This window comes from Podarcis tiliguerta, assembly GCF_965153285.1.
Source record: "Podarcis tiliguerta genome assembly, chromosome: 4".
In the NCBI taxonomy this organism is placed as follows: domain Eukaryota; kingdom Metazoa; phylum Chordata; class Lepidosauria; order Squamata; family Lacertidae; genus Podarcis; species Podarcis tiliguerta.
Window position 1 is genome coordinate 75,426,054 of NC_139537.1, and position 22,612 is coordinate 75,448,665.

The 22,612-nt window shown below is 43.5% G+C and overlaps 2 protein-coding genes and 1 long non-coding RNA gene across 4 annotated transcripts in view; 1 reads left to right on the forward strand and 2 right to left on the reverse strand.

Annotated features, from left to right (window-relative positions):
- Positions 1-47, reverse strand: part of EDAR (ectodysplasin A receptor) — a 234,985-nt gene extending 234,938 nt beyond the window's left edge. The window contains exon 1 of the mRNA XM_083437951.1: positions 42-47. Within this exon, the coding sequence (XP_083294077.1) occupies positions 42-44 (3 nt within the window). The 5' untranslated portion in view covers positions 45-47. The remainder of the gene's footprint in view (positions 1-41) is intronic.
- The window catches only part of SH3RF3 (SH3 domain containing ring finger 3), a 218,231-nt gene that overhangs the window by 128,907 nt on the left and 66,712 nt on the right, over positions 1-22,612 (forward strand). For both annotated transcript variants that reach the window (XM_083437722.1, XM_083437721.1), the window contains exons 3-4: positions 7,741-8,013; positions 17,124-17,219. In XM_083437722.1, coding sequence (XP_083293848.1) covers positions 7,741-8,013; positions 17,124-17,219 — 369 coding nt within the window. The remainder of the gene's footprint in view (positions 1-7,740; positions 8,014-17,123; positions 17,220-22,612) is intronic.
- Positions 9,146-20,230, reverse strand: LOC310676412. Its single transcript, XR_014510549.1, has 2 exons — positions 20,138-20,230; positions 9,146-9,852 (listed from the first exon to the last, which is right to left on the reverse strand). It is a non-coding gene; the product is annotated as an uncharacterized lncRNA (long non-coding RNA).

Sequence of the window (22,612 nt, forward strand, 5' to 3'; positions counted from 1 at the left end):
TATTTCTTGACCTTTCCATCAAGTTGCCGAACAAAGTTGCGCATTGTTCTGCTGAACAAGCGGGCGTGTAACTTAATCTGTCGATTTAGATCTGCTTTATCTGCGGAGGCGTTTATCAGTTCCTTCCATCTTTTTGAATTCCTAGCGCGGTTTCTTCTTCTTCACATAAGTAACTGAACAGTTATCACATGATTGTGCCTTTTAGTTACAGTCAAACCACTTCAAATTATTGCTCCGGGCGTGAAAGGCTACATATCATGGCGTGAATGCTCCAATTCATCAAGTTTCTCTTCCCTGCTGCTTCCCTCTCCACTCCACCCCGACTTCCGCCTGTTGGAATTATTTTAATAAATATATATATTTCAGTGAGAAAGCTCCTCTCCCTTCTGGATACAGCTGATGCGATTTCCCATAAGCTGTTATGCATGACAGAAACCATATGCTGAATCCTTGTCCTGGCTGCCTGCGTGAAGCATCCATCAGCACTCGCAGAAGCTCCTCTGAGTTCTGCCACACGTCTTGCACAGAGTGAGAAATTGGTGCGAAGCTCTCCGAGTAATGAGCTGCAAAATTAGCATTATGGGTTTTAATTGTTATTAATGTCTTGTACCGGCCATTTGTTGTTTCAATGCCTGATGGCCCTCATGTGGGTGTCTTTTTTCCTTCCTTCCTTCCTTCCTTTTTGTCTCATGTCTACATTTTTCTACACTGGCTGCTGGTGGTTGTTTCAATGGAGCTTAATTCTGGGCCACAGAACCTGCGGTATGTTAGCTCCAGAACCTGTTCCCTCCTTCTCAGTGTAGTTGTTGTGAGGATTATCATGGAGGGGGAAGCACAGTGTGTTTAACTATGCTGCCCTGGTCTTCCTTGAGGACAGCAGGGTGAAAATAAATGCATAAAATAAAAGCTCTGGAACTTGTAAGATAATAACATTTGATTCTGAGCTCATAGAGAATGACACCTTTGCGGGACAGCGCCAGCCCAGGATCTGGCAGGCGTGCTGGAGGTGTTTCCAGGCCTGCATGGACCATCTCCACACAGGCCTGGGAAGTGGATTGCAGCCTGCCTGCCAATTGACCAATGGCAAGACGGGCTGACTGAGGTTCCCTAATGGACCTGTCTGCATTGGATGCTGGTGGCAGGGAGGGTGGCTCTGTCCCACCACACAGGATGGAAAAATAGTGGACTGATCTGGATGCAGCTTGCAAGAAGAGACTTGTGAGAAAGCTCACATTTCACAACTATAAACAATGCCTGCTATTGTCCAGGGGTGTCGTAAAAAGTAACAGCGAAAGAACTGCCTGTGTCCCAAAAAAACACAAGTACTGTCCACAACAATCTTGCATACCGGAACATAATTGTGTAAGAAAGTAACAGTGGAGATGTTTAGGAGCACCGTAGATTAATTTATGGCTTTCCCATGAAGTGTGGTTTGGCTCTGCTAGAGTAGTTTGAAATTCTCTTCTTCCCTCTTTCTTCCTTTCCAGAGCACTGAATGGTGCAGATCTGCACACTTAAAATAGCAATCTTGTAAATAAGCCTGTTTAAGGCCTAGCCTTCTAAGAAGCTAGTATCTGGCATTTAGGTGCCAGCCATGGAGGAGAAGTTGTCGTTTAGTCGTGTCTGACTCTTTGTGACCCCATGTACCAGAGCATGCCAGGCACTCCTGTCTTCCACTGCCTCCCGCAGTTTGGTCAAACTCATGTTCGTAGCTTCAAGAACACTGTCCAACCATCTTGTCCTCTGTCGTCCCCTTTTCCTTGTACCTTGAATCTTTCCCAACGTCAGGGTCTTTTCCAGGGAGTCTTCTCTTCTCAAGATGAGGAGAAGTACCCTCCTAATAATAATTTATTATTTATACCCCACCCATCTGGCTGGATTTCCCAAGCAACTCTGGGCAGCTCCCAACAGATTAAAAACAGAATACAACATCAAACCTTTAAAAACTTCCCTAAACAGGGCTTCCTTCAGATGTCAGACATCTGATGGGAGGGCGTTCCACAGGGCAGGTGCCACCACCGAGAAGGCCCTCTGCCCGGTTCCCTGTAACCTCACATCTTGCAGTGAGGGAGCCGCCAGAAGACCCTGGACGTCAGTGTCCAGGCAGAACGATGGGGGGTGGAGACACTCCTTCAGGTATACCGAAGGAGGCATCCCTAATGGAAACTCAAAATACTAACCTTTTCGTAGCCTAGCAAAAAAAGAGGAGAAGAGGCACCTTCTGCCAAACAGATTAGTGAGAAGTGATGGATCTGACAGATTGGCTTCCCTCCAACCTAGTGTGGACACCAAACAGATGGGCAGGAAGTGGACAGGAAGATCCATCTTTTCTTCACCAAGCTGCATAGGATTCCTTGTTAAGTGCAAAGCTGCAGTAAAAAGCCCTGCTTTTGTACTATTCAAGTCATGTGTGAAGGTTGTTAATATTGGATTTTCAAAAAAAGAAAATCTAATGCACTTTCTAGCAACTAGAATCCAGCCAATGTAAGTTTTTAATGACTTTACAGAAGCTGTCAAAGCAAAAAGTGGTATGTGTCTGTAAATGCTCTAACTCAGGCTTAAACCTCTTTATTACTGGAAAGAACTCGTGGAATCGTAGTTCTGCGAGGACACTCTGTTCAGAATCCTTCCTTTCCTTTCGAAACCACAATTCCCAGTGTTCTGGGTTAGGGAGATACTTTGAACCTGTGTACATTTGTAATGCTGACATTTCCTAAGGCTAGAATTCAAAGAGAAAAGTTAAGTATGCCCCTAGAGTATGGTTCATGCTCAGTATTTTGTTTGATGACCTCTCTGCATCCCCTTTGAATAGATTCTTTTCTTTCCAAAGTCCCTTCAGTTTCAAAGGGGTTTGCCATGTGACGTGGGGTGGGGAGCTGTCTAATGTCCAAACACACACACCCAGAATCCCCTTGGGTGGCTAGAACTGTTTGCGTGGTCCTTTGTGTCTCGGCCTTAATTGTTTGAGCTGTGTCTTAAAATATTTGCTTCAAATTCCTGAAGGGTGTTGATTTTTTAAGGCAATAAGGTCACCTTTTGTAAGCACTTGCATTGAAATATTAAGAAATGTGCTCAATAGATCTTGGGGTGTGTTTTTTTTGGTAGAGATCATCTTCATTGCTTTCTGGAGCTAAGATAGCCTTTGACATCCTTTCACTATTTCAACTTTGAAGCTAACTCACAAAATAACTTTATTCTAGTACTCAGGAAATATTCATTTTAAAGTATGGTAATTACAGGACAAAATCTTCCTCTAGTAGAATTACAGTGGTACCTTAGTTCCCGGACAGCTTAGTTGTCGAACAAATCGGCTCCTGAACACCGCAAACCCGGAAGTAAGTTTGCGAACGTTTTTTGGAAGCCGAAGATCTGACGTGGCTTCCGCAGCTTCCGTTTGAGTGCAGGAAGCACCTGCAGCCAATTGGAAGCCGCGCCTTGGTTTTTGAACAGTTTCGGGAGTCGAATGGACTCCCGGAACGGATTAAGTTCAAAAACCAAGGTACCACTGTATTGGCAGCTTTCCCCTTCTCTTGTTCTCTAATCTCTGTAAGGAAAGATCCTGCAGTATCTATATATATTAAAGTGAAGCCTCTGGTTCTGATTGGTTCATGATCATTCCAACTACTCAGGAAAGAAAGATGTTCGCAGTGGAGTTTCTATGAAAGGAAGGGAAGCTTATGCAGTTGCTAAAAAAAGAAGGTTGGGGACTGGAAAGAGGTACCAGAATGTAGAGAAGCTCAGAAGCATGGAGCCCAAAGACAAGGTGGTTGACTAAAGGAAGGCTGCAGCATATGCAATGGACTGGAAGAGGGAAGGTTGAGTGGAAGAAAAGAAAGATGAATGCTGAAGAGACCTAGAACAGAGTCAAGAAAAAGTCAATGCAAAATCTTGCAGCAGAGCTTGTGAGGGCCAATGGGGGGCTGACATCACACACACGGTGTCAGGATGTTGGGAGGAGCTGGGGGTGGAGCTGAATGTGGCGGCCGCGTGGCTCAATGGCTGGAGGCTGCTCCTTTGCCTTGGTGCCGCCACAGTCGGGAGACCGCTTTGATCCTCCTTCCCCTCTACAGCAGGAGGAGGAGCAGAAGCCTCTGCGCTTTATGGATATGGGGGGGGGGGCGGACTGTAGCCCTTGCCCCCCCAAAGGGCTCAGCCCCCAGGAGCCAATTCCCCTGCCTCACAGTAGACTGTGGCTTAGCATAAACGTGTGGGCATGTGGATTCCCGTATCAAAGATTGTTTTGGTCTTCTGCTCCTGTGCTTTGCTGAGTTAAGTCTTAGTATTCAAACACAGGCTTGTGGTTTGGCTCTCCTGGGCAAACTACAAGTCATAATCAACCATAGAACAAAGCCATGGTTATAGTTCATGATTGGTCTGGGACATGCAAGCCCAGAGAGTTAACCAGACCAACCCATCACTTAGTGCAGCACAGCAAAGCAGCTGCAATCTCTTTGTCTGAAGACCATAAAACCGGCTTGTGCAGTTGTGCTAAGCCATGGTTTGATTTGGCTTGGCTTGGCATGGCATGCAAACCAGGCCAGCATTTAAAGGCAGAAGTTGCTGTATACGGAATTGAAAATAGAACCAAGAACGCTTTAGGATGGTGGCCAAAACAACAGGGCCAAAGGAATTGGGACAAAAGGGGAGGCTGGCAGAAGAAGTAACCTTAGGTAATGGAGACATGGAGTTGGGGGAGAAGGAGAAGCCAAGGAGAAAGTAGCGCTGACGTCAGGTCAAGGAGCAAGAGGAGTTGGGCACTGTTGCACAGTAGAAGATGGATAAGCCAGAAAGTTTTTAAGGTCTGACCAGTGTGGACTAGGCTGCCAAAGAGGCAGAGGACAGCAGATAGTGGAGAGTGAAATTTCATATATTGATTTAAACTAACCACCCAATTCACTGGTTGCAGGCTTCTAGTTACCATTTAATTGCCTTGTGATTGTTGTTTGTCAATTTGCCAGCAGGTAGTTTCTTAAGTGCTACTGTTTGATTTGGCTGAAACATAAATGCAGAATGATTGAGTTTCCAGCATATCATTAGGACCTCGCTAAAATACTTCTCTCTTTCTCTTTCTCTATTAATGCTTCGGGCTTTCTTGTCAGCACTGATTGATTGAAACAGTAAAGAAACCTTCTGCAGAATCCAGCACTGTGCAGGAAAACATTGACATACGTGGAGTAGTGGCTTTTCTATGCTCCCTTGCCCTCCAACTCTTGCCATTTTTGTGACAGACTTAAATCCATAGTAGATGGGCATTCTTGTTTTATTTCTTGTTAATGTAAGAAATGCATGGGGGAATCAATATGACTAATCAATTCCCCTTGCGCTCGCCTCCTCCCCCTCCTTTTGGGTGGAGGAGTTGCTGTGAAGCTACGTTTTCTGGAAAACCTTTTTTTAAAAAAACAGTAAATTAGGGCAGCTACAGGAAACAAGATTGTCAGTGGTGACATGAACTGCCACGGTGCTAGTTTAGTAATGGAATTCTGCTGCTTCCTTTATTCAGGGTCCTTTCACACATTGGACTCTCCTCCCTTGGAGGTTTTTAAGCAGAGGTTGGATGGCCCTCTGTCATGGATGCTTTAGCTGAGATTCCTGCATTGCAGGGGGTTAGACTAGATGACTCTTAGGGTCCCTTCCAACTCTACAATTCTGTGATTCTGTGATTCCACATCATATACCAGAGTTTGCCACAGTTTACACTTGAGATGCAGACAAGAGTACCCGCCTGATTGCGAACACCTGTTCATTACATGTACATACATACACATTCGTAGGTATACATTTAAGATGTGCACCTAAAATGTAACATGTGAAGTGGACATCAGCTATGAGCAAAGATCATTTGCCTCTTTTCACTATCCTGGCAGGTATTTCTGTTCCAGCACATGGATAGTTCCCCTTTTGTTGATGTATTCCATTGTTGAGGAAGTGCAAGAATTAGATCAAGAGACTGGTTACAACATAAAAGTGGAGCTGGATTTGGATGAAAAGGGGGTGTTTTATGTTTTGGTTTTGCTTGCTTTTTAATGAGTATTCCCCTGACTCTTAGGGACAATCCATATGAACATTATTGTATCGTGTTTTATCGTTACAAGCGTTCAGTGTTGTTGTTTTTAATTTTATCTGTAATGAATTTTACATTGCCTTGGATCGCTTTCTAGGCAGAAAAGCGATTAATGCATTTTATGGATAATTGATAAATTAATATTGAATGCAGTACACAGAATTTTGGTGTGCTGAAACAGACTTTAATAATTGAGTTTATACAAGTCCTGGTTATGATGCTCATTTGCACATTATACTAAGCCATAGACCATTTTCCACAAGAAAATCTTACCCACATTTTTCCTCCCCAATAGTTCATGGAGGAAATAAACACCATCCCTGGCTTAGAGCTACATCAAAACCAGTGTTTGCTCAAAAAAAAACCCCCTGGCTTCACTTCATGGCTTGTTTGAAATGAAGTAATCCACAGCCCCAGGTTTGAACGTAATTCTAAGACAGATATTATATTTTCTTTCCTCCCAGCGAGGAGCAGGAGCAAGGTGGGCTATAAGCCATGGTTTATGGTTTACTGTGATGTGCAGTTGTGGTCTGTGTCATGAAACATTTTTTTTTTTTAATGATTTGTACCAGGACAAATCGAATCAAAATCTTTCGAGGCTCATGTTGAAACCAATAAACTATTCCAAAATACCAAGGCCAGCTTATCTGGTCTTCATTATTTGAATGCTTGGTGGATGAAACAAATCAGGGACAGATTAGGGAGGAAAATAAAAGGATTTGAAACAAGTATCTGCATTTCTTTAGTCATCACTGAAGCTACCCATGCTGTCATTTTCCAGACTGTGAATTGGCTATATAGGTAGTGGCCTTAACTGAAATCCTTCATATTGTTTGAAAAAACAATTCTGTATCTCTGTTAGTCATGGAAAAATGAATGAGCTAAAGATGATACTTTTCATTAGGCTAATTTTGTGATTGAAAAGGGGTGCAGGCCGAAAAGTTATCATCCAGACCAAAGCAAAACAGTGTTAACTGTTGACTTTTTAATCAATGAGGATTAGTTTAAACAAAGTCCAGGTACCTATGTTGTATCTCTATAGGATGATTCCCCATCCTCAGAAATCTGCAAGGCGGCCAATATGTTATTTCACATGAGAAGTGTATATTAACCTGTGACATGAGGATGACATAACAACATTTGGGAACATTTGTGTGCCATTTACATGAATATTTTATCATTTATTGAGCAATATTATGAAGAGAAAGGGAAAGTGTGTACTTGGAAATCAAAAGTTACAAAACTAGAAGATAGAATTATAAACTAAATAGCATTATGTTTAAATATTTTAGTAACACTAAGCAGCCAAGAAAAGTAACTACTGCTGATGGAAAGGTCAGTCTTCTTTTGTGAGAGTTTTTTCTTCCCATGGGTCAACTAACTTGTACTCAGAGTAGACCCATTGAAATTAGTGGTCATGATACAGTTAGGTTCATTCATTTCAATAAGTCTTTTCTGAGTGAAAGTTAGTTGAATACAACCCCATGTGCTTTGAGTTCGGCAGTGAGCAGATCAGCCATATATGACTGCCAAAGGACAACAAAACCTGAAACTAATAATGCTGAAATATGCTTGGTGTAGAAATCAAGTTATAATAATAAAAATGTAAAAGAGTATATGCTGGTATGAGAATTGATGTAATCATATTGCATCATATCCTCCTTTTGTTGTTGCTGCAGAACTCTCAACTTCCCTACGGAAAAGCTCTCTATGCTTATGAAGGCAAGGAACCTGGTGACCTGAAGTTTAACAAAGGAGACATTATTATACTGCGACGAAAAGTAGACGAGAATTGGTATCACGGGGAACTGAATGGAAATCATGGCTTTTTCCCAGCAAGCTATATCCAGTGTGTCAAGCCCCTCCCACCAGCTCCACCTCAGGGCAAAGCACTTTATGACTTTGAAATAAAGGACAAGGATCAAGACAAGGACTGCTTGACCTTCACCAAGGTAGTGTGAAATCTTTCTTCCCCTCTTAATGAGCATCTCTGTGATTCAGACTGTGTTTGTTCCAAAGGAAACCACAGGAAAAGAGTCAAAACCTTTGGCCATGCTTGTTTTATTTATTATAGCAGCACATCTCGGTGTTTACGGTGAAGAAGGAGAAATTCTTCCCATATATTATTATTATTATTATTTGTGGATCCTCTGAAATTCTGTGACATGTCCAAGCTGGTTTTAGCCCTGTCAGATTCTCATGCATGAGAGTTAAGGTGCTTAAACTCAAGTATGTTCATAAGACAGGATGGGATTAACTTAGAATCCCAGAAGAGGGAGTAATGGCCCATCAAGCTGAACTCCCTGCTATATGGCAGCGCTGTCAGTCCGTAGCCCCTCAGAGAGCAACTTCTGCATCCAGGCCACAGAGGATGTGCACTGGGGAAAAAGGTTCTTCACCAGCAAACGGGAAATTCCTTCTCAATTCAGAGCTTAACCTTCAGCTTTTGTTGAATGTAGGTTACTTTATGAAACTGAAAATGGATTGGTAATCAGAGTGGCTGTTGCATTAGCCCTTACTGTCCATAGGGAAAAGCCTAGAAAACATTGTTATGGAAACAACTGACACCATCTTAGTTACTGTATGTAAGAACAGCAAGTTAGAGGTGTGTTAGACAGGGCTTTTTCTCAACCAGAACTCAGTTCCGGCACCTCTCAGGTGGGTTCTGGCACCTCTCTAAGAGAATGAAGGGGCACTCTTTTTCAAGAAAAATGGTGCTGCTGTTAGGAATTGTATGGGACTAGATGAATAGATTCATGTCCGCCTAGCTCTTTATCTCAGCAGTCTAATGCTACATGACACAGCTAAAGCTTGCGGTTGGGTGAACAGAGACTTCATGAGAGGAAAGCAGAGGGAAATTAACATTTTCCCAGGAAATGGTTAAACACTGATATAATCATATGGTGATGCATTCATAGGATTCATCAAAGGTCTGTGAATATCACTGTGACTAAAGGAACCTTATTTAATCCTAATCCCTCTGTGCTCCAACTATTTAGAGGGGTGGCAGCAGCTCTCTAAATAATAACCAACCACTTATGCATATTGTTGCTTCTCTATGGTAGCCATAATGGAAATGTCAAATTTTCATAAACACGTTCCTGCATTTTACTTTCCTGGAGTAACTTTTTGACATTAGTTGACGAGCGACTTGCTGCTGTTTCCACCGGTGCGTTACAGCTGTCCTACTCCTTTGTGTATATGTGGTGTCATTTCCAAATACAAGGTTTTCCCCTCCAAGTAAGCATTTATAACGGCTTCCTCATCCATCTTTGATCGTGTTGCTATCCTCCTTTACCAGTTGCTGCTTTGTTTTGCCTCGGGGACTTTGATTGCTTCTCCACAGCATTTCTTTTATTATTATTCCTACAGCTTCTTTCCTACTATGCACCCTGTCACCCTAGTAACTGTGTTTTTGTCTCCTGTCTTCTCTGACAGCCGGATAATCTATTTCTCATCTCGGGACTTCACTCTGTCTTTATTTCATCAGGCTTTTCTATGCTAATTGTAGCTGTCACCTTGCTGATGAAGCTCTTCCTGTTTAGATGGATTTCAGATCCCACACACTGCTGAAGTCAGTTAGCTCAGCTCCTGCGTGAATGGCACAAGCTCTGTGTTGCTACTGATATGGTTCTGTCAGTCAGAGGAATTTTAGGCTTCACGTTTTCATTTTGATGTGGCTGGGAAAGAGAGGGGGCCTTATATGCATCCTGGAGACCCTGGGCTGGATTTCAATCTCATTTCCATTAATGACTCTGCAGTGAAGTCTGTAGGGTTGCATGTGTCAAACCCTGCATAAATAAGAACAGTACAAGGAGTGTTTGGCCTTCTGTTAAATCGCAATCTGATTCACTTAAAGTGTGGGATATTTAGAAGTGACTACATTAATGAAGGCATTCCAGGGTCCAGTCTTTCAAATTCACTAGCGAAACATATTACTAAAAAATAATGTGGTGTGTCGTTGCAACTATTTCTTTTACAGTAGGATTCAGGTCAGCCCTTCCAATCCAGAAACTCAGAAGCCGCTCCAGATTTTCTTTCCCATCCCCATTTGCCATGTTTCTATGTTGTCCCCCACAACATAGAAAAGCTACAAAGCAAAGCTACAGGGAACCAGGCAGAGGGCCTTCTTGGTAGTGGCACCCGCCCTGTGGAACATCCTCCCATCAGATGTCAAAGAGATAAACAACTACCTGACATTTAGAAGACATCTGAAGGCAGCCCTGTTCAGGGAAATTTTTAATGACATTTTAATGTATTTTTAATCTTTGTTGGAAGCCGCCCAGAGTGGCTGGGGAGACCCAGCCAGATGGGCGGGGTACAAATAAAAAAATATTATTATATTATTATTATTATTATTCCAGTAATTAAGCAAATAGCAATCTGTTGACCTTTGAATTAAAAAATGGTTCCTAGCTCTCATTATCAGCTTTTGTTTTCAAAAATCCTGCTCCTTCAGATCACCTCTGAGCATATGCAGAGTCTCCTTCCTCACCCCCCCCCCAAAAAAAAGGATCGAGGAAGAGATGGCCTGGGCCATGATAGCAGGCAATTACTCAATTAAAGAGCAGGAGCTTGTATTCTTCTATGGCATAGCTGGTTTGTCTGTATAGCAGCAACTGGGGAAATATTGTAAAAACAAGCATAAGCACCATGCAAAATGCACCTCTCACCTGACTCTCCATATGTTGTCTGACCATCCCTAGCTGTTGACTCTGCTGCCTAGGGCTGTCAAATTCCTTTCCTATACATTGATTCCCATAAAGAGATATTTCCCAGGCCTTTCTGAGCTTTTAAGGTAAAGGTAAAGGGACCCCTGACCATTAGGTCCAGTCGTGACCGACTCTGGGGTTGTGGCGCTCATCTCGCTTTATTGGCTTCCGGGTCATGGGGCCAGCATGACTAAGCCACTTCTGGCGAACCAGAGCAGCGCATGGAAACGCTGTTTACCTTCCCGCTGGAGCGGTACCTATTTATCTACTTGCACTTTGACGTGCTTTCAAACTGCTAGGTTGGCAGTGACCGAGCAATGGGAGCTCACCCCATCGCGGGGATTCAAACCGCCGACCTTCTGATCAGCAAGTCGTAGGCTCTGGGGTTTAACTCACAGTGCCACCCGCGTTTCTGAGCTTTTAGCTGGTAACAAATGGCATGGCCAGGCATGCACTCCTAACGCTGATTTCTCATTCACAGTTCAGAGCATTAGTCAACAATTAAAGTTAGAACTAACTCGCTTAATATAATATATAGGAGGCCTGTAGTGCAAGTGATCAATTTTAGAGCTGGGAGAAAGGGGAGTGAATGACCATGCATAGTATTCAACTATTATTATGCTGAATGCCACCCTGAGTCCCCACTTTATCAAGCTAGAATTATTTTTCTAATGGTAATAACTGTGCACAATGAGAATACCAGCATTATATCCTTAGCAATCAATCCTGAAAAGAGTGTTTTCTTTTTGTATGGCTATAAATGGGCGCAAGCATTTATTACCAGCTGGCAAATATTGACAATAGTGACAGCAGAACACTGCATGCTGTGATGCCATTCTGCCGTCATTCAAATTTTTCCATTAATCATTTTGGTTGTGCTTTCTCAATAAAATGACCTTAATCCATGCCATGCCATGTGGTATATCTGGGTTTGAGACATAATTTCATGTATTTACCCCCCCCCCCATCCACCCAACGAAGAGATGATCCCACCTTTTCTTTTGTAAATCAATCTTGATTGAAATTATGGATCTTCGGCATAGCTTCTGGCAGTAGTTATAAAATGGAATTGCTCATCTTAACAATACCTTTGGGAGGAGAGTGTCAGGCAGTGACTAATTCTGAAGCCTTTTGGCTACAATAAACAGAAGAAAGAACATAAAGTGTCACTGCAAAACAATGGAAGGTGCGTTTGAAATAACAAGTTTCCCATCTTTTGCTGTATGGAAATCAATATGCTGTCTTGGTTAGCAAGTAGTGAAGAAAAGATGCACTTCATTAGGTCTGTAGACTAAACACAGGTAAACACGTGGATTTTCCTGAAATGGATGGAAGGGGTCTTTGGGTGGTTTGTATCTCGCACTCACTCCACTAGGCAGACCACATGCAAATAGGGACTCTCTCTTTCTCCCCCAGTGTTGCCAACCTTTTGTTGTTTTGTTTCTTTAGTTGGGAACCTGACGGATTCCCCAGCCTTGTGCTTTTCCTTCAAGACATCTCTTTTGTTCACCAACTAGCAGGGTTTGGGGAGGAGGCAATTTTGTGTTTCTTTGGAGCCTTCACCATCTAGGACTCAAGGGAGCCTAAAAGACTTGCCCGCGTTGGTTCCTCGCTGTTGCATGGGAATAGAAGCCACTCACCGAGGCGCAGCTCCCAAAGGTTCCCTTCTCTCTGGAACTGGTAAAAAATATGTGCTTTCAGTCTTCCTCTGTAACTTCCCTAGTAGCCTGTCCGAACTCTCTATCCTGCCACTCACATTGCCCAAATCCCATGCCACTTATATCTCAACACAGGTTCACCCTGTTATATCGAGGTCTGTCATGCAGCTTGCCAGATCCCCAGTGCCCTTCTCTCTTCTTACTTGGTAACAGTAATTCCCTTGTCTCTCTCACTACTATATAACTACTAAAAGAGCTATTGGTCCAAGCTACCCTCTGCCTGCACAGTACTGATATTTCCTTCTACTGGCCATCCATCCTTGTTAGACTTCCATAGGTAAAGGTAAAGGGACCCCTGACTATTAGGTCCAGTTATGGCCGACTCTGGGGTTGCGGCGCTCATCACGCTTTATTGGCCGAGGGAGCCAGCGTCCAGCTTCCGGGTCATGTGGCCAGCATGACTAAGCTGCTTCTGGCGAACCAGACCAGTGCATGGAAACGCCGTTTACCTTCCCACTGGAGGTATTTATTTATCTGCTTACACTTTGACGTGCTTTCGAACTGCTAGGTTGGCAGGAGCAGGGACCAAGTAACGGGAGCTCACCCCGTCATGGGGATTCAGACCGCCGACCTTCTGATCGGCAACTCCTAGGCTCTGTGGTTTAACCCACAGCGCCACCCACGTCCCGTTAGACTTCCATATTTTGTGGTAATTTGTTATTTTCATGCAAATTTTCATGTGTTGCCTTATTGTAATTCCATCTCATATCAGTGTAACTCTTCCTCTGACGTGCCATGACTCTGAGCTGAAGATATTATAAGGTACCGTATTTTTTGCTCTATAAGACTCACTTTTTCCCTCCTAAAAAGTAAGGGGAAATGTGTGTGTGTCTTATGGAGCGAATGCAGGCTGTGCAGCTATCCCAGAAGCCAGAACAGCAAGAGGGATCGCTGTTTTCGCTGCACAGCGATCCCTCTTGTTGTTCTGGCTTCTGAGATTCAGAATATATTTTTTCTAATTTCCCTCCTCCAAAAACTAGGTGCGTCTTATGGTCTGGTGTGTCTTATGGAGCGAAAAATACAGTACATTGATTGGATACACATCTACACTTCTTTGTGTGTATACGTGACCAACGACGCATATTAACAAATAGACATATTCTTCATGAATTTGTCTAATCTTTTTTAAAAGTAAAAATGAACATAAAGAGCCAGCCAGGACAGACAGAAATCAACCCATGGCTTGAGATAAACTCTGGGAACCTGTGGAAACTGATCACAGTCAGGGATGGGCTGGGTGTGTGCTGTAATTCCACAACAAACACAAAATGTGGCATTGGGAAAGCGTTCTGGCTTCCCGAGAATCTTCGTCTTTCTTTGTTATTTTGACTTTTCTAGCACTTGGAACAGCTATAAATATGTGCTTGAAATTTTGTGGGCAACCCCTGCTGTGATCTCAGAAGCTAGGCAGAAGGCTGAGAAAGATTCCCAGTGGTTTGGGTGGTACTGCCCTACGTTCAGTGCTCCATGTCCCTGTCCGTGAGTAGCAGAACCAGAAGAGATTGTGCCAGATCATCACATTTGCAAAATAAGGGGATGTTGCAAAATTAAAAGGGGGAGGGGTCAGGATTGTGCTGAATTTTCTAGTAAGGAGTTTGGTGAAAAACCTGTGCTTTTCTTTGGAATGCTCCACAGTATCAAATATGGATTGACAGATGCAGATTTTTAGTTTCTGTGAGTGTGAATTGCACATAGCTCGGAGACCCATAAATCAATAATTTGCATGTTACTTTATTAGTGGGGAAGTACAGAGACAAATGTTCTCACATCTGCTGTTTGCACATATAATGTGACATTCAAATCTGCTCTCAGTCAGAAAAGGACATGGAGTGATCCATAGAATTTCTCAATGTGATGCTCAAATCAATCTTACAACCCTGGCAACAGCTGTGCTTTTCTCCAGTGAGTGTCAGTGAGTGTCATCCCACTGACTTCTCTCCAGGCATATATGCAAATTCCGCAGCTGCAGTGGAAGTAGGATTTGGGCAGGTACAGCTTAGTCGGTGGCCTTTGAAGGGATGGGAGGGAAATAAACCGGGATTTGTGTCTCCCTCTTTCACTATATTTAGTCATTGGAGTACAGTCTTCTGAAAGACTTCATGAACTAAGCAAATGTAACAAGTGGGAAGAGAGTTTGGGTCAACCCTTTGAACCAATATATTCTTACAGATTTCAGTTCTCTATTTCCTGAGCTGCAGGCTGCTTACACATCATGTGTTTAAAGCACATGACTTTCCCCCAAGGAATCCTGGGAACCAGTATGTTACGGGTGATGGAAATCATAGCTTTGTGAGGGCTAAACTACAGTTCCAGGATTCTGGTGGGCAGGGAGCTATGTTATTGAAGTGCGTGGAGTGTATGCAGCCACAAATTCATTTTTATCTTGGGAAACAAGTAATAACAGGGATATTTAGATATAGATTACTTATATAATGTAATTCTTTTACACTTTCAAGTAGTTGGAAAGTCTTTGTTCATACTAGAAATTGTAGTATAAGAAGTGCTCTTCCTTCATGTATAACCTGGAATATGGTTCCTTTCATAGGTGCCAACTCTATGGGGCCCTGGTCCCTTCGGGGGGGGCAATAATTTCTGCAAGTTTGTACTTTCCTCCCTCCTTCCCTCCCTTTTCTGCAATGGCTCCCCGTTTGTGCAATGCTCTCCCCAGGGAGGTTCGCCCGGCCCCTTCATTATACAGTGGTACCTCGGGTTACATACGCTTCAGGTTACATATGCTTCAGGTTACAGACTCCGCTAACCCAAAAATAGTACCTCATGTTAAGAACTTTGCTTCAGGATGAGAACAGAAATCGTGCTCCTGTGGTGCGGCGGCAGCAGGAGGCCCCATTAGCTAAAGTGGTGCTTCAGGTTAAGAACAGTTTCAGGTTAAGAACGGACCTCCAGAACGAATCAAGTTCTTAACCCAAGGTACCACTGTACATCTTTAAGTGCCAGGAAAAAGCATTCCTTTTCTCCCAGGCCTTTGGCTAATTAAACAATACATGGCCTTTGTTGTTTGTTTGTTTGTTTGTTTGTTACTATGTTATGCATTTTTTCCTGTTTTTATATTGTAAAGCGTCCTATGAGCCTCAAATGAAGGGCAGTGAATGAATGAATGCCTGGAGAGTCACAGGTTCCCCACCACTGCATTAACCCCTTGGTTGGTGTAATAATAATAATAATAATAATAATAATAATAATAATCTAATTATACCCCGCCCATCTGGCTGGGCTTCCCCAGCCACTCTGGGTGGCTTAGAATCATAGAATCATAGAGTTGGAAGAGACCACAAGGGCCATCGAGTCCAACCCCCTGCCAAGCAGGAAACACCATCAGAGCACTCCTGACATATGGTTGTCAAGCCTCTGCTTAAAGACCTCCAAAGAAGGAGACTCCACCACACTCCTTGGCAGCAAATTCCACTGTCGAACAGCTCTTACTGTCAGGAAGTTCTTCCTAATGTTTAGGTGGAATCTTCTTTCTTGTAGTTTGGATCCATTGCTCCGTGTCCGCTTCTCTGGAGCAGCAGAAAACAACCTTTCTCCCTCCTCTATGTGACATCCTTTTATATATTTGAACATGGCTATCATATCACCCCTTAACCTCCTCTTCTCCAGGCTTCCAAAAGAATATTAAAATACTGTGATACATCAAACATTAAAAGCTTCCCTACATGGTGATTCATTCTTTTTCTATCAAGTGAGACACATTCAATAAAATAAATGGCAAGGAGGGAGAACCTACGATCCTCCAGTTGCAGTTGGACCACACCCTCCCATTATCCTTGGCTAATGGCCATACTGGCTGATGTTCATGGTGTTTGGTAATTTGATTGATTGATTGAATTTATATACCGCCCTATACCCGAAGGATGCGGGTGGCGCTGTGGGTTAAACCACAGAGCCTAGGACCTGCCGATCGAAAGGTCGGCGGTTCGAATCCCCGCGGCGAGGTGAGCTCCCGTCGTTCGGTCCCAGCTCCTGCCTACCTAGCAGTTCAAAAGCACCCCTAAGTGCAAGTAGATAAATAGGGACCGCTTTCTAGCAGGAAGGTAAACGGCGTTTCCGTGTGCAGCGCTGGTGCTGGCTCGCCAGATGCCGCTTAGTCATGCTAGCCACGTAACCCGGAACTGTCTCCGGACAACGCCGGCTCCCGGCCTCTTGAGCGAGATGAGCGCGCAACCCTAGAGTCGGACACGACTGGCCCTGACGGGCAGGGGTACCTTTACCTTTATACCCGGAGGTATCTCTATCCCTGCTAGAAAACACTACAAACACATTGTTGCAAACCTCTTTGAGCGGTATATAAATTGTTTTAAATAAACGAACATGTTAAGGTGACTAATACAGGTATTGTATATCTTACAGAAATTCCTGTTCCTATTTTACAGTGGCTAAATAATGCTAATAATTGGTCTATGGTCCTCCCGTTGCATTAACAGTTGGAAAAGTAGGTTGGAAAGTATAACTAACCATGTCTTCCCTTTATGGAAGACCTGGTTGCTACTTGGAGAGCTTTCTTCTGTTTTGCTTTGTGGGTGATTTATAGGGCACATTCCCCCCCCCCCCGAAACAAAGTGTGAAAATCTGCCTATTTGTATATTATGTTGTGATCTCTGTCATTTCTTTTAGGATGAAATTTTGACTGTCATCAGGAGAGTAGATGATAATTGGGCGGAAGGAATGCTGGGAGATAAGATTGGAATATTTCCTATCCTCTATGTAGAGGTAAGATCAGATTGTCATGTGGGTGATTCCTGAAAAACAAAGCTGTTTACTGTAATATTTGCGTTTCTGAAAGAAAGAAAAAAGTGAAATGCAAAGCCCTTAGGGTGTTTGTTTTTTGGGAGGGGGGGACAAAGCATCAAATTATAATGAAGCTCTGATATCGATCCTCTGCTGAAAAAAGAAAATATTGCTCAGTGTAACTGAAATCCATGCAGCCGGTATACTCATGAAAATTGTCAGAGGCTTTTCTGTTTATAGTATTTATAGCTTAATCTCAGTTGATACATGTGGGAAATGGGAGACTACAATCATAGCAAAAGCTTTGTTTGATTTGCAGCCACTGTAGAATGGAAATGCATGTTGCCCCAAATTAACCCATTGCCTTCCATTTGGAATTCTTGCTAGCCAACCTCTAATTTTATGGGTTATTAGAAATGCTGTTGCCTAGGAACTGTTTGCTTACATATCAGGAACACAAGTGGAAGGCATGGCCCAGTTGCAGTTTCTCAATGGTGCAGGAGCTTGTGGCAACCCATTGTCACACAACTGGGGCTTCTTCTTGGCTTTGTAATGTATGCAGCCAGTGATGACATGGTTTGGCCAAGTTATGTGATTGATTCCCAGAAGGATGCATTCCTATGAAGTGTAAGGAATATTGACTATATCAAATTAGGCTTCTAGATGGGGGTTTCATATTCTAATATGATATTGCAAACAAGTCATTGGCAACCATTTTCTTTAACTTACCAGATTTTTCTTTTTTTTTTCTGAACAGTAATTCCATAATTAATTCCATTAAGAGAGGATAGGAATGCCAACACATCATATGGATGCTACAAAAAAACCACAATCTTCCTGCATGCATCCATATTACGTATTATCATTCTCATAAAACAACTGGAGATATTATCTATAGTATATATTACAATGAAATAATTGAAATGCAGTTTTGGTATGGGAACTACCAACACAATTCATCCAAACCATGTTGTTCTGGCTTGCAGACGTTACTGCTGTAGCATGCAGTCCTGACCATATGGATTGGCTGCTTCATGTTGCCAAGATCACACAGTCATGGAGCCTAAATGAGCATCTGGTGGGTGTGGCTTCAGTCAAGTAAATCCTACAGGGACTTGGATGGATGACCTCTGAGGCTCCTTGCAGCCCTCTGCCTTTACTCTTCAACCCTTCACTGTAGGCTTGCAACAGTGTGGAATTATAGCTTAATGGTATTTCAGTGAGGAATGTTTAATGCCTCCCATCTTTCAGTTTTCTGTGGTGGTTCCCACCCACCCCCCGAAACAAAAGATGCAAGTTAATGTTCAAGGAAGTTCATTTTGTAAAATATTCAGTGTAAAACCGGTGGTATGGACAGCTTGTTTGTACAGCTTGCCTGGAGGAAGTGCGCATGAGCGCACACATGCGTGCAAAGCAGCGGTAGGGAGTGTGTGGGCCTCTAGATGTCATCATTCTTGACCCTTGGCCTGGCTGGGGCTGACGGGAGCTGAAGCTGCAACATAGCTCAGTCAGTAGATTAGGTAAAGGTAACGGGACCCCTGACCATTAGGTCCGGTCGTGACCGACTCTGGGGTTGCAGCACTCTTCTCACTTTATTGGCCGAGGGAGCCAGCGTACAGCTTCCGGGTCATGTGGCCAGCATGACTAAGCCGCTTCTGGCGAACCAGAGCAGCGCACAGAAACGCCGTTTACCTTCCCGCCAGAGCGGTACCTGCCGTATTTTTCGCTCTATAAGATGCACCAGACCATAAGATGCACCTGGTTTTTGGAAGAGGAAAACAAGAAAAAAAATATTCTGAATCTCAGAAGCCAGAACAACAAGAGGGATCGCTGTGCAGCGAAAGCAGCAATCCCTCTTGCTGTTCTGGCTTCTGGGATAGCTGTGTAGCCTGCATTTGCTCCATAAGACGCACACACATTTCCCCTTACTTTTTAGGAGGAAAAAAGTGAGTCTTATAGAGCAAAAAATACGGTATTTATCTACTTGCACTTTGACATGCTTTCAAACTGCTAGGTTGGCAGGAGCAGGGACCGAGCAACGGGATCGCACCCCGTCGTAGGGATTTGAACCGCCGACCTTCTGATCGGCAAGTCCACAGCGCCACCCGCGTCCCTAGTCAGTAGATTATGAGACTCTTAATCTCATGGTTCAAGCCCCATGTTGGGTGAAAGATTACTGCATTGCAGGACATTGGACTAGTCAACCCTTGGAATCCCTTCCAAGTCTACAATTCTATGAAAAAGCAAATTTCAGTACAAAAGGATTCTATGACCCCTCTGTTATGGGCCTGTATCTGACTGTAACCACTACTACCATTTCTGATTTATCTGGTTGTACCAAAATGAGGGTCATGTCCATAATGGGTCAAAGTAACCTGACACCCCTCAGAAATAAGGCTTTTCCAGTGTCACAGCCCTCTCGAAAAAGCCAGGAAGGAGAGAAAAAAGTAGTTTACCAGCTGTATGATTATTAACTGCAGGAGTAGCCAATCTTAAGTGAAGCACTGCGGATATAAATTCCTCAAGTGACAAGAGGTATAATTTTAAAATAAGGATTTAGTAACTGCTGTTGAAACATCAACTGCTTATGGAAGCTTAATGGCTGGTGATGTTCCCTTCTCCTGATGTTAGATGCAGGCAGATTATCTGATTAAATGATACACAGTGGGATTCCCTTAGCCGCTGCATTTATATTCATTCAGTGCACCAGGACTAAACTTATTACTAGTGTAAAACAATCTTGAGAGGAATTTGCAGTCAAAAACATTCTGGGAACTGAAGGCATAAGGTCTGCTACCCATCTTAACTCATTTTGACACTGACTAATGCAATCATGATCATAAGGCCTCCGTCTTTAGTGGTACTTTTAGCATTCTGAAGCAAGATGCGTACAGACTCACATCTGGGAAATAGAGAGATTTTTTTCAGGGCGCATTTCTCTCCAGATGCTTAACATCAGCCCTCCTGTACTGTCAGCCTCTCTTTTCTGAAGAGATGTCACTTTCTTATAGAATCAGAGTTGGAAGGGACCATAAGGATCATCTAGTCCAACCCCCTGCAATGCAGGAAACTTTTACCCAATTGTGGGACTTGAACCCACAACCCTGAGATTTAAGAGTTGTTGTTGTTGTTGTTGTTTAGTCATTTAGTTGTGTCTGACTCTTCGTGACCCCATGGACCAGAGCATGCCAGGCACTCCTATCTTCCACTGCCTCCCGCAGTTTGGTCAAACTCATGCTGGTAGCTTTGAGAACACTGTCCAACCATCTCATCCTCTGTCGTCCCCTTCTCCTTGTGCCCTCCATCTTTCCCAACATCAGGGTCTTTTCCAGGGAGTCTTCTCTTCTCATGAGGTGGCCAAAGTATTGGAGCCTCAGCTTCACGATCTGTCCTTCCAGTGAGCACTCAGGGCTGATTTCCTTCAGAATGGATAGGTTTGAACTTCTTGCAGTCCATGGGACTCTCAAGAGTCTCCTCCAGCACCATAATTCAAAAGCATCAATTCTTCGGCGATCAGCCTTCTTTATGGTCCAGCTCTCACTGTACCAACTGAGCTATCCACAGGGTTGTAGGGCATACAAGTGTGAATCGGGGAGACACAGATCTAAGACAACAAAGCACCCTTAACAGGAGTAGTAGGACCCGCTGGGCGCGGGCACAGAGCTGTCACGGCTAAAATGGCCGCTATTTCTTTAATGCAAATAAAGCTGGGTCAGCGTGACTCAGTGGCCTGCAGCAGGTTGTATATATAAAATGAGAAATGTTAGTTTGTGCTGAGGCTGGTGTTTGGGTTCGTTGGTTGGTTAGTGCTGGTGTGTATAGTTATTCAGTCATGTTTTGCACAAAGACTTTCAAGAATAAAACTCTGCAAGGATATTCTCGTGGACTCTTTTGTGCCGTCAAGGGTCCGAGGATCGGGCTGAGGAGACAAAGGGAGGTCAAAAATAGGATCACTGTTGTATTTAAGCCAGTGGTCAAGGCCAGACATTGTATGTGCTACAAATGTTCTAAGCCAACGTGTATCTAAACCCAGTATTGCCGATTGGTGTGCTTTGAAAAGGCTTATCAGATATCTAAAGGGGACATTAAATGTATGTTTAAAGATATCTAGTACACAAGATGAAAAACTAGAAGTATTTATTGATGCGGACTGGGGAAGCTGTGTAGCTACTAGAAAATCTACAAGTGGAATGGTTATGATGTTTGCCAATTCCATAATTGGATGGAGGTCAAAGAAACAAGGATTTGTTGCGACCTCATCCTGTGAGGCAGAATATGGGAGCCTGTCGCTAGCATGCAATGAAATCATGTGGTTTATACAGATACTAAAAGATCTAGATTGTAAAGTAGATTTGCCTATCCAAGTGTATGAAGATAGCCAATCGTGCATTGCATTAGCGGGCTCGGAAATAATGAAATCCGCATGAAAACATATTGCTATCCGTCATGCGAATGTGAGAGATTGTGTACAGAAAGGGGTGATCAAACTGGAGTATTGTCAATCACAAGATAATATTGCTGATTTGTTTACCAAGCCTTTGCCAGCAACATACCATAATGAATTGATGACAAAACTGGGTTTATGTATATAATGTATGTATGTATTGTTTCTGTTGGGGTTTTTCGCATTTAAGAAACAGAAGGGGTGTCACGGCTAAAATGGCCGCTGTTTCTTTAATGTGAATAAAGCTGGGTCAGCATGACTCAGCGGCCTGCAGCAGGTTGTATATATAAAGTGAGAAATGTTAGTTTGTGCTGAGGCTGGTGTTTGGGTTGGTTGGTTGGTTAGTGCTGGTGTGTATAGTTATTCAATCGTGTTTTGCACAAAGACTTTTAAGAATAAAACTCTGCAAGGATATTCTTGTGGACTTTTGTGCCGACAAGGGTCCGAGGACTGGGCTGAGGAGACAAAGGGAGGTCAAAACCCTTTCCTCCTTTTTTTGCTTTTTACAAACACTGACAAGAGCCACCCTCCCAATAGTCTCACTGCAGGCAGCAGAAAGATCCGGGCTGCAGGGGAGCCTCAGATTGCCTGTGCCTGCGCCTTTGCCACCACCCACTCCCACAATGCCCTGGTAAGTGTAGTGCTATCTCACTGTGCCAGCTGCTCTTGGTTCTTAATCTGCATGCTGTGATCTCATGAGGGGAGCCACGGGGACAGGGACAGTCCATGGAAAACCTGGATTGATGTTTGCTCTGATTGAGCATTAAAGAGTAGTTTTTTGGGCGGGGCAAAAAGGAGCCCCAAACCACTCAGGCACAGAGCTTTTTAAGCACGGTTCTGTGCCTGGAAAGAGCAGAGTGAAAAGTAAGTCTATATAAGCCCTAATTCTTCCTCTTCATTGCCTTCCTCGTTGTTCTCCAGGAGTTAGAGA